The 12,330-nt window shown below is 44.8% G+C and overlaps 1 protein-coding gene across 5 annotated transcripts in view; it reads right to left on the bottom strand.

The window, feature by feature from the left end:
* Positions 1-12,330, bottom strand: part of LOC137532532 (C4b-binding protein alpha chain-like) — a 732,640-nt gene that overhangs the window by 540,854 nt on the left and 179,456 nt on the right. For all 5 annotated transcript variants that reach the window (XM_068253140.1, XM_068253166.1, XM_068253147.1 and 2 more), the window contains exons 2-3: positions 11,933-12,115; positions 11,410-11,592 (exon numbers count right to left, since the gene is read on the bottom strand). In XM_068253140.1, coding sequence (XP_068109241.1) covers positions 11,410-11,592; positions 11,933-12,115 — 366 coding nt within the window. The remainder of the gene's footprint in view (positions 1-11,409; positions 11,593-11,932; positions 12,116-12,330) is intronic.

Genomic DNA, 12,330 nt, shown 5'->3' with positions numbered 1-12,330 from the left:
TTTCTCCCTTGCACCTTCACAGCCACCCTCCTCCACACCGCCTCTTCCCTTCAGCGGTTTCTTCTACTCTGCCCACAGCAGTACCCAGCTGTCCGTGAAGGAAGTATTTGAGCGGAAGAAGCAAATGTCTGCCAGTCACCCTCTTGCCCGGCTTCTGACAGCTGGCGTGGCGGAACTATTAGCTCGCCAGCTATTACCACATCACGACAGTGTTCAGTACCTGACCTTTATCAAAATGAATGAGGAATGGATCACGGAGGGTTACTGCACGACCGAAGACTAAGTCAGTCCCCACACACAGCATCTCTGCCTGCAGGCCGCTTGACTGCCTTCTCCGCCACCACCAACAGGGTCCAGGACTCTAGGCGGATTCCTGAATTTTTAAGGCCGCTGCTAGCAGCGGCTGCTACACTAATTTTTCTGGTGCGTGTACATATGCCCATCCCCCTTCGTGATCATTACCTTGCCGCGGTGAAGGGGCTTGCGCATCACAATGAAGCAATGACCGCCGGCTATTTCAGTGTCTCGGGTGGGGGTGGCACACAAAAGATAATAAGGTCGTTGCTTCATTGTGGTCAGACCAAATTTGATCAGCTGGACAGTCACTGTTCTGTCATTCAGCTACATCAGCCGGGCGAGCATATGGGCTGAAAAGCTACCATCACCTGCACTCTCGTCATGGTGCGCACCAGTCCAGCACGGCCGTCACTACACAAACGGCTGTTTGCAGTCACTGCATACCTTTCACTGCATCTGTGACTGCACATTATACCTGGCAGTCAGTGCATAACTTGCACTTGAATGTTTACACTTTTAAACAATTTAAAAATATAACCATCTAAACTTTCAAACAATTTAATTAAAAATACAACCATCTAAACTTTCAAACAATTTAAAAATACAACCATCTATCATTTTCAAACAATTTAAAAAAAGGGCAAAAAAACTTGCCCTCCGTTAAACATTCTTGGCAAATGCTTTCGACTTGGTTTGTCTTCCCGCTGGCTCATGGGTCCATCTGACCACAGATGCCTGGTCTGCAAAGCACGGTCAGGGCAGCTACAGCATGGGTCTCAGCAGGCTCCCACTTCGGTCCGCAATCCAACCTTCATTCCCCGCGGTGACAATGGCAGACTTGCCCTCCATAACGGATTCCCGTTAAAGGATTTAAAGTTAATTCATTTCAAATACACAGCAGGGCCTTGAAAGTCCGCCTCCTGTATTGTTATTTTTGGTCACTACCTCGGAGCGGGCGTGCATGCCTGCCTGCTGCCCTCCTTGGATGTGCAGTGGTAGCCATTTCTCAGGCTCCACACCGGATTCCATCCCTCATTCCCCGGCCATTACCCGGGGTCACAAATGGCAGACTTGCCCGCCTCCATATGATTCTCATGAAAGGAATGTGGTGTCATCTTTGCCCGCCATAACTGGTTCTCGTGAAAGGATTTAAAGTACATTCATTTCAAATACACAGCAGGGCCTCGAAAGTCCTCCTCCTGTATTGTTATTTTTGGTCACTACCTCGGGGTGGGTGGGCGTGCATGCCTGCCCCCTGCCCTCCTTGGATGTGTAGTGGTAGCCGTTGCTCAGGCTCCACACCGGATTCAAACCCCTCATTCCCCGGCCATTACCCGGGGTCACAATGGCAGACTTGCCCGCCTCCACAGGATTTGTAGCGGTACTGAAGAAGTACACAGCAAGTAGAAAATGTAATTTAAAAACAAAACGTAAGCTTTTTAACAATGCCATGGAAAGTTGAGAAGGAAGTCACACATTACCTGACATCACTGAGTGAGGAAGAGCAACCTCGCCATGTTGCGCAGTAGTCCAGCATGGCCGTCACTACACAAACAGCTGTTTGCGGTGCGTTACACAGTGAGTTTGGTGTGTCAGTGTGAAGCAGTACTCTAATTACACTCCCTGATTGATGTATACACATGCAAGATGTTTTAAAGCACTTTAGTCCTGCAATTTAGCATTCAATGTCATTTCTGCCCTTAAAACGCTGCTTTGCGTCACATCCAGATTTTTCCCCGGGGACTTTTGGCATGTATCCCACTCCGCCATGCCCCCCTCCAGGTGTTAGACCCCTTGAAACATCTTTTCCATCACTTTTGTGGCCAACATAATTTTTTCTATTTTTCAACGTTCGCCTCCCCATTGAAGTCTATTGCGGTTCGCAAACTTTTCCGCGAACCGAACCTTCCGCGGAAGTTCGCGAACCCGGTTCACGAACCAAAAATCGGAGGTTCGCGACATCTCTATTGGTGATACTGCAGATCACCGGTAATCAGATCCTCTCTGTTACACCGATCGTTACACCTCCCTCCTCATTTCTGGCTGGGGGTACTGGTTGTCATGTGAGTGCTGAATGCAGATGCTGGGTGCCATGTGGGTTCTGGGTGTGAGTAGAGAGTCTCATGTCGGTCCTGGCTGTGGGAGGGTATCAAGTGTCATGTGGGTGCTGATTGCAAGTACTTAGTGCAATGTGAGATCTGGGTACATGTACTGGATGTCATGTGGGTGCTGGGTACATGTACTGGATGTCATGTGGGTGCTGGGTGCAGGTATTGGGTGTGACATGGGTGCGAATACTTGGCACCATGCCTGTACTGGGTGCTGGCTATGGGTGGTCTTTGGGTGTCACATGGGTTTTGAATGCAGATACTTTGTGTGTGGGTACTGGTTAAGTGGGTGCTTGGTGCAGATAGTGGGGACCATGTGGAGGCTGTGTGCAGGTGTGATTACTGTGTGCAATGTCAGGCCTGGGTGCAGGTACTTGAGGTCATGTGAGTGTGAGTACTGGGTGCCATCTATGGGGGAAGGGGTGGCTTGGATGTTGAGAGAAGTAGAGGTCAGTGTGGGTGCTGCAGGAAGTGGAAGACATTGGGGGTGTTGGTGTAGGGAGGGATCAGTTTAGGTGCTGGAGCAGGTCACTATGGGTGCTGCTGGGGACAGGAAGGGTGCTGCTGGGGGAGGGAAAAGTCAATGTTGGTGCTGGGGAGGGAGGGGTCAGTATGGGTGCTGTGGGAAGCAGGATCACTGCAGTGCTAAAGCTGGGGAGGGAGAGGTCAGTATGGGTCCTAGGTGGAGGGAGAGGTCCCTGTGGGTGCAGGGTTGAGGGAAAGGTCACTGTGGATGCTGGGGGAGGGATAGGCCACTGCTGTCAGAGAAACACCATCTTACCTGCTCCCACACAGCTGTAGGTATGGTTACACTATGATTCCTGTATAGCACCTCTTTATTTAAAGTATCCCAGATAGGAAGGAGCTTCTCATGGGTGTGTGTGGTGCTTCCATGGGAAGGGGTGGGGCTTATCACAGCTGGAGGTGGTGCTTAGTTTTTGCAGCCAAAGGGGCCTTTTTATGGCAGTTTTAAAAGGGGGGTGCTTGGGCACCCAGAGCCCCCCCCCCCCTTCTGCACATGCCTTCTGGTGGGGCCCATTGGAGAAATAATCTATTATAGTATGTAAAGTGTACTCAACAGAGATTACATGTATTATAATTTTACTTCTTTGTACATTGAATAAAACTTGCTTCGTTTAGGAAAGACCATTTAGAACAGTTTTACACCTGGCCACAGTGATGTGGTGCGAAGCTCCCCCCATTGCATCGCACCACAATGCCAAAAACTACATTCCTATGACCCTGCGGCAGAGTGCACTGACAGTTTCATATGCATAGCTCCACCCCTTTGCGCTCCCTTCGCCTCTGTCACTGAGATTCCAGGCTTTTCCCACCGTAATGCATGTGCAAACCAAATTTCATTTACCGTATATACTCACATACAAGCCGAATTTTTTACCCCAAAAAAGTAGCCCAAAAGTGGGGGTCTCGGCTTGTATGTGAGTCACCTACTTTGAGTGGCCATTTCTGTGTGGGACAGGAGCTCCTCCACTTTCAGTGGAGATGTGGGATGCAGTCCTGGCATCTTGGATGGCAGGAGAGTGCCTGCAGTGGAATGTGAGGCAGAGCGGGGTGTCCATAGTGGAAGGCGGGATCCGGGATCGGAGAGCAGGATCGGATGCCAGCGTGCTTTCAGCCACAAGCGTATCCCGCTTTCCGTGCACAGCGGTGGCCAGCCAAAATGTGTTATGGATCCGGGCATCCGATGCTGCCAGTGACGTGTCTGGAGTGACAGAGCCCACGCTGAATCACCAGCACAATGATCGGGGATTCCCTCTTCATACTGCACTTGCTGTTTCATATAGATGACGTGTTTCATATAGATGACGCCATCTAGTGGCGTCTTTAGACAGCAAGTACAGGACTGAAGAGGGAATCTCCGATCATTGTGCTAGTGATTCAGCGTGGGCTGTGTCACTCCAGACACATCACTGCCAGCACCGATGCCCAGATCCATAACATATTCTGGCCACCACCATGCAGGGAAAGCGGGACACGCAATTGAAAGTGGAGGAGCACCTGTCCCACTTTGCTGGCATCTGATCCTGCCCTCCGATCCTGCCTTCCATTAATACCAGACACTGAGCTCTGCCCCACATTCTGCTGCAGGCACTCTCCTGCCATCCAGGATGGCAGGATTCTTCAATTGATCTAGACTTCCCCAAAGCACAGGTACCAAAATCTGATTGTAAATATATGCCTACTGGGTGCACATTTGGCTGTGGGATGGAGGACTGCCTAACACCTGGGTGCACATTTGGCTGTGGGAAGGAGGACTGCCTAACACCTGGGTGCACATTTGGCTGTGGGAAGGAGGACTGCCTAACACCTGGGTGCACATTTGGCTGTGGGAAGGAGGACTGCCTAACACCTGGGTGCACATTTGGCTGTGGGAAGGAGGACTGCCTAACACCTGGGTGCACATTTGGTTATGGAGAGGGAGGCCACCTCATGCTGGGAGAACATCACAATATTTATACTGGGGGGAGGGGGGCTTATATGCGAGTCAATGACTTTTTCCTGATTTCTAACATAAAAGTTGGGGGGTCGGCTTATATACGAGTCGGCGTATATACGATATCTTGGAGGGATGAACAAAATGCATAGCTCCCAAGCTTTTGAGATAAGAAAGACGGACACTTAACCACTTCACCCACAAGGGGTTTTACCTTAATGGACAAGAGCAATTTTCACCTGTCAGTGCTGCTCCCTTTTATTCGCCAATAACTTTATTACTACTTATCACAACAAAATGATCTATACCTTGTTTTATTCACCATCAATTAGGCTTTCTGTGGGTAGTACATTTTGCTAAGAATTTGTTATTCTAAAATGCATTTTAACAGGAAAAATAAGAAAATAATGGCAAAAAAATCACTATTTATCAGTTTTCAGCCATTATAGTTTTAAAATAAGACGTTCTCGTGTGGATAAAACTGACACATTTTATTTGCCCAGTTGACCTGATAATTAAACCGTTTAAATGATGTCCCTATCACAACGTATGGCAACAATATATTGTTAGGAAATATAGGTGTTATTTTTCAGTTTTATTTGGTTTGTTTTTTTGTCTGGTCCATAATTACAAGCCCCTATGTAGTAAAGTAAAAGTAATGTTCCCTCATAAAATATAAATTAAAAAGGCTCCCCTTTTTTTTGGGGGGGGGGGGGGGTGGAAGTGTAAGTTGTTAATTTTATTAATATTTAATAAGTGTATGTGTATGTATTTGCCTGTATGTGTAATTTTACTTTTGTGAACACTCTCCCGTTTTATAGGAAGTGTTCACTTTTTTTTACATTTTACTAAACTGTGACGGCTTCCTGTTTTATGAATGGACGTGGCCGCTGATTGCGGTCACGTCCATTCATTTCAGGCATTGCGATTGAGTAGAGGACCGCTCGTTCCTTTTCCTTAATCACAGATCGTGGTGACCCGACGGTTAACGGCGGCGGAGGGTGGGGCGAACACGTGCAGAGCGGCGGCGGGAGCGAGCGATTTATTAAAACGTCCTGGAGACATTAACAGGCTCAAACAGGATGTTTTCAATAAGTCAGGTTGCCATTAAGTGGTTAAGCTACTCTCCTGCCATTCTCACAGTAATCATTCTCAAGTCAGAGAGTCCCCACACTTGGCACAGTTAGTCACTTGGCGACCAAGGTTACAAATCCAGGAAAAGTGGGTGGAGCATAAAACAGCCAATCAAATTTCAGCCATTCATTTTTAATAGGAAAATGTAAACTGCAGTCCTAGACTGTTAATCGCAGGGGTCTCAAACATGCCACAATTGGTCACTGGGTGACTGGGATTAAGATTCAGGAAAGTGGGTGGAGCCTACAACAGCCAATCAAAATTCTCCTATTGATTTTCAAGTGGAATATTTAAACTGCTGCCATTCTTACATGGTCATTGGGGGACTGGGGTCCAAATTCACTAAAGGGGCGGGGCCACAAACAGCCAATCAGATTTCCTTGGTGGATAAACTGCTTCCATTCACACATTTTTGATGCCAGGAACCTCAAATCTCACAAACTTGGTAATTGAGTGACTGTGTTTCAAGGTTACAAAAAAGTGGGTGGAGCCAAAAACAAATTTCACTGGTCAAATATAAACTGCATCCATTCTTACACTGTTAATGGTAGGGTTCTCAAACTTTGCACAGTTGGTCACTGGGTGACTGGGATTAATATTCAGGAAAATGGATGGAGCCTACAACAGCCAATCAAAATTCACCTGTTGATTTTCAAGTGGAATATTTACATTGCTACCATTCTTACACTGTTAATGGCAGAGGCCTCATACCTGACACAGTCAGTCATTGACTGGGGTCCAAATTCACTGAAGGTGGTGGAGCCAAAAACAGCCAATCAGATTTGTTAGATTGATTTCAGCCATTCTGTTATTGGCAGGGTTCTCAAACTTGACACAGTTGGTCACTGGATGACTGAGGTTCAAATTTAGAAAGGGGCGGAGCCAAAAACAGCCAATCAGATTTGTTTAATTTCAGTGGGAATATACAAATATTCCCATTGATACCAAGGATCCCAAAGCTCATAAACTTGGTAACTAAGTGATTGTATGTCAAGGTTAGAAAAAGTGGGCCTGCCAGCAACTATTTTTTACATGGGAAAATATAAACTGCAACCATTCTTACACTGTTAATGGCACGGTTCTCAAACTTGACATAGTGGGTCACTGGGTGACTGGGATTCATATTTAGAAAGTGGTTGGAGCCTACAACAGCCAATCAAAATTCACCTTTTGATTTTAAAGGGGAATATTTACATTGCTGCCATTCTTACACTCTCTTAATGGCAGAGGCCTCAAATCTGGTACAGTCAGACCGGGGAAACGGGTTTAAATTCTGAAAAGGGGGCGGGCTACAAACAGCCAATCGGATTTGTTTAATTTCAATGGAAAAATGCAACTTATTGATGCCAAGGATCACAAGGCTCATAAACTTGGTCATTGAGTGACTGTATATCAAGGTTAGAAATGTATGTATGTAGACTGTATGTCAAGGTTAGAAACAGTGGGCAGAGCCAAAAACAACTAACTTTTTACATGGGAAAATATAAACTGCAGCCATTCTTACACTGTTAATGGCAGGGTTCTCAAACTTGACACAGTTAGTCACTGGTTGACTGAGATTAATATTCAGAAAAGTAGGTGGAGCCTACAACAGCCAATCAAAATTCACCTATTGATTATCAAGGAGAATATTGAAACTGCTGGCATTCTTACACTGTTAATGGCAGAGGCCTCAAATCTGCTACAGTCAGTCATTGAGTGACTGGGGTTCAAAATCACTAAAGGGGTGGAGCCACAAACAGTCAATCAGATTACTTTGCTGGATAAACTGCTTCCATTTACACAATTTTGATGCCAGGAACCCAAAAGCTCTCAAACTTGGTCATTGAGTGACTGTGTGTCCAGGTTACAAAAAGTGGGCGGAGCTAAAACCAAATTTCACTATAAACTGCAGGCCTTTGTACACTGTTAATGGCACGGTTCTCAAACTTTACCCAGATGGTCACTGGGTGACTGAGATTATTCAGGGAAGTGGGTGGAGCCTATAATAGCCAATCAAAATTCACCTGTTGATTATCAAGGGGGAATTTTTAAATTGCTGCCATTTTTACACTGTTAATAGCAGATGCCTCAAACCTGCTAACGTTGGTCATTGAGTGACTGGGGTTCAAATTCTGGAGAGGGGTGGAGTCAAAAACCACCAATCTGATTTGTTTAATTTCTATGGGAATATACAAATTATTGATGCCAAAGCTCACAAACTTGGTCATTGAGTGTTTGTGTATTATCGTGACCATACATGGTACAATTTTTTTCGATCAGATAATTTTGTTAGATTATTCCGTGAGATCGAATATAAAGATTTTTCTAACATGTCCGATTGGATTTTTATTGAAAAAACGGGATAATCGATTCTTTTTTCTTGATAAAAAAAAAGATTCTTTTGAACTATCATTCGATCGTTTTTTTCGAATAAACGGGAAAATTGAAGGTTTTTATTGTACTATGTAGGGGCACCTTTAGAGTTAGAAAAAGTGGGCGGGGCCAACACCAGCCAAATACATACCCGGGCAATGATGGGTCATCAGCTATAATAAAATTGCTTACTTTTCACAATATTACTTTATAAACGATTTAGTCAGTGTTTGCCCATTGTAAAATCTTTCCTCACCCTGATTTACATTCTGAAATGTATCACTGGTGGTGACATCTTTACTGTTGGCAGGTGCATCACTGAGGAATGTTCGTTTACTGAGAATTCTGAAGCCAGTACAAAATAAACCCAGTCTCCCAGAAAGCTCTGGGAGGATAAGGCTGCATAGTAAAATGCCTAGGCTGCCTGTGACATCACTGGGAGGGCGGGGTTACATACCAATATATGGCAATATAAAGATATAGAAAGTGTTTCTGATGCTAAAACCCAGATAATTCTGGTAAAATATGTCACTACAGTGCCTCTTTAAAGCATACATCTGGCATAAAATCAAAACTAATATATGCCTAATGATATCAAGTTATAATGTTTTGGCACCTGCACTTACTAAGAAGTCTCACTGGAGCCCTCTAGCAGCTGGGTTTAGCTGCATAGCTCCGCCCTTTCTGGTGTTTTCTATATATTCAGCTCTGGATATATAGATAAGACAGAGGGCTTTTCCTGCAAGGGGCGGAGCTACACACCTAACATGGCTGAAAGTGATTCCAGTGGAACTTCTTAGTAATACAGTAAATGAATTTAAGTTTAAATGACCACTATAATAAAAAAGTAGACAGTTAAAATCTGACAGAACCAACAACAACAACAACAACAACAAATAACATTTGTAGAGCGCTTTTCTCCCATAGGACTCAAAGCGCATAAGCATGGCTCCGACCATCGTGGTACAGAGGAAGAATTTTATAAGTCCGGAAATGCCAGGCTAAATAGGTGGCTTTTCAGTCTGGATTTGAATAGCTCCAGGGATGGTGCTGTCTTTACTGGGTGTGGCAGGGAGTTCCAAAGAGTAGGGGCAGCATGACAGAAGGCTCTATCTCCAGATTTTTTGAGGTGCACTCTGGGAGTGACCAAGTTTATAGAACTTGCTGATCTGAGGTTGTGAGAGGTGTGGTGCAAGCCAGCCAGGTGTTTCCCAAGCCAGGTCTCTGTCAAAAAGGTCAAATCAGAGAGCTCTATTAGGTCATGTATAGTTGCAGTCTTATTATTTATCGATCTGGCATTGCAGAGTGTGGCTGTGATTGAGCTTTGCTGAGGACAGCTATGTTTTTTAGGCTTCACTGTCAAACTTGTTATCCTTTGCCTGGTGTTGCTTCCCTGGTGTTTATTTTTGGATCTACTACCTCTCCGCCCCTTCTGCGTTTCCTGAGTATCCCAAAGGATTTTAAGAGGAGAGCTAGTGAGGTGTTCCCCAGGCCATCTCCTCATGGGGAATTCTCAGGGTTTTCTTTGTTTCCAACAGCATTTCCTGAACAACAGTTTAAAGTGGACACAAATTAAAAATACAAGATTTCAGAAATAAAATCTATTTTCTAAATGATAATAATAAATAGCAGCCTTTTTTCAGCTGCATGATGACAAATATCAAATATTTTACATTTATTGGAGAAACCCCACCGTTCCTTTCATATTGCCGGGAAATAATCCGGCAAACTGGTGGAGTAGATGGTGTCCGGCAATGGAGGAATTGCTAATGGCTGCCACCTGTATAACCCTAGTTATGGAAAGAGAAGGGTGAAAAGCATGCACTGAAATGCTCATAGGCTTGAAGGAGTGTTTATTTATCTTTGTATGTGTCAGAGTGCTCAACTACATATTTTTAATTAAAAAAATGTTTGGTTTGGGTCCACTTTAACTGCCAAAATAGCAAGATACCAGCCAGCCTCCCTACTCACTTGCACACTATTTTGTCAGTTAGACTTTGCAACTGCTGTTCAGGAAATGCTGTTGAAAACAAAGAAAACCCTGAAAATTCCCCATGAGGAGATGGACTGGCTCAAAACCTGTCGGTTCTGTCAGATTTTACCTGCCTACTTTTTTCACGATAGTTGTCTTTTAAGAGTCTATGGCGTGCCTCTTCACATTGGATTTATGAAGCTCTCCAATATACTGCATATTGCACATCTGTTGTCTCTTATAAACAGCTCACATTCACCAGGTTCTGTAGTGTGTACAGATTAGACCGGTGGCACCTGCCGCAACCAATCTGAGGGGGCATCTCATAGGTCACCGCTACTGATCGAGTGCAGTGATTGGCCCAATGACGGTGCTGTGGTCCTGCCCACAAGACCATCAGTACCAGGTAGTAAAAGGAGCAGGGGGAGGATGTGAGTGGCCAGTTTGGTGCAAGCCTGATTGGTCAGGTGCCGAAGGTTCCCCTGTTACTGGCCATGATGATCTCTCACCAGTGGTAGGATATAAATGATATAAGGTATATACGATGGGTATATATATATATATATATATATATATATATATATATATATATATATATATATATATATATATATATCAGTGGGGATTTTGTTTTGGGGGGGGGCAGCTGTTTGTCATGCGGCAAATCCTCAAAATTTTGCTTCAGGCTGCAGAGAGTCTAGAGCCAGCATTGAAACACGGCTATTATTATGGGAGCCTATGGCGGTGCCCAAACTTCCTCGATGGCTCCGGCATCCAGATTACGGCACCCAAATTACCTGTTTTAGGTGTACTCACCTGTACAGGTCACATTAGTGTGCCACTCATCAGTGTTACTAACAGGATGGGCACATTTTACTGTCTGAGTTGCTGGATAATATTTAGCTTTGCACTGGACTATCTCTCCACCGTTGTCATGTTGCCTTTCTGCAGAGAGACGCTCCAGGTTTCCTATACTTGGCTCTCTACATTGTGTTGGGGGGGTAACATATTTAAATATTTGCACAGAATATATGTAGTGCTCGGTATATACTGTACATGTGATGGAGATAGGCTGTGCTGTTACTCACCTATACAGGTAACAGTGGGCGGAGACCACTCCTGGGCGGTACGAGGATTGCTGCATGTCATTATGGCTGATGATGGATAATATCCAGGTTTGCAGTGTACTATTATCACTTCACCGCTGTCATAATACTCCTTGTCTGCAGAGAGACTCCCCAGGTTTGCTATAGTCGGTCTTCCACATTGTGCTGTGAGATAAGATGAGGATACAGATCATTATAGAGTATATACAGTGTGAGGTGTACTCACCTTTACAGGTCACATTAGTGAGCCACTCATCAGTGTTACTACCAGGATGGGCACATTTTACTGTCTGATGATGGGTAATATCCAGGATGGCACTGTACTGTTATCACTACACCTCTGTAATAATAATGCCTGTCTGCAGAGAGATGCTCCAAGTTTGCTATACTTCACTCTCTACATTGTGTTGGGGGGGGTAACATATTTAAATATTGGCACAGAATATATATACAGTGCTCGGTATATAATGTACATGTGATGGAGATAGGCTGTGCTGTTACTCACCTATACAGGTAACAGTGGGCGGAGACCACTCCTGGGTCATACGAGGATTGCTGCATCTCATTGACGCTGATGATGGATAATATCCAGGTTTGCACTGGACTGTTATCAACGCACTTCTGTAATAATACTGCCAGTCTGGAGAGAGACGCTCCAGGTTTTCTATAGTCGGTCTTCCACATTGTGCTGTGAGATAAGATAACAGATCATTATAGAGTATTCTGTATACAATGTGAGGGGTAACAGGCTGGTGGTGTAATTAGTCCACATTCAGTGAATATCAGTGATGGGAGTGCAGCCTTTACTGACATCTCTCAGGCTTCTCCTCCTTATTATCCCCATGAGACCATATTACAATGGGGATAAGCATGAACATGTGTATGCATTATGTACTACAGCAT

The sequence above is a fragment of the Hyperolius riggenbachi genome, chromosome 1, assembly GCF_040937935.1.
Source record: "Hyperolius riggenbachi isolate aHypRig1 chromosome 1, aHypRig1.pri, whole genome shotgun sequence".
Classification (NCBI taxonomy): domain Eukaryota; kingdom Metazoa; phylum Chordata; class Amphibia; order Anura; family Hyperoliidae; genus Hyperolius; species Hyperolius riggenbachi.
Note: the sequence above shows the minus strand (reverse complement) of the source record. Positions and strands in the feature narration are given on the sequence as shown.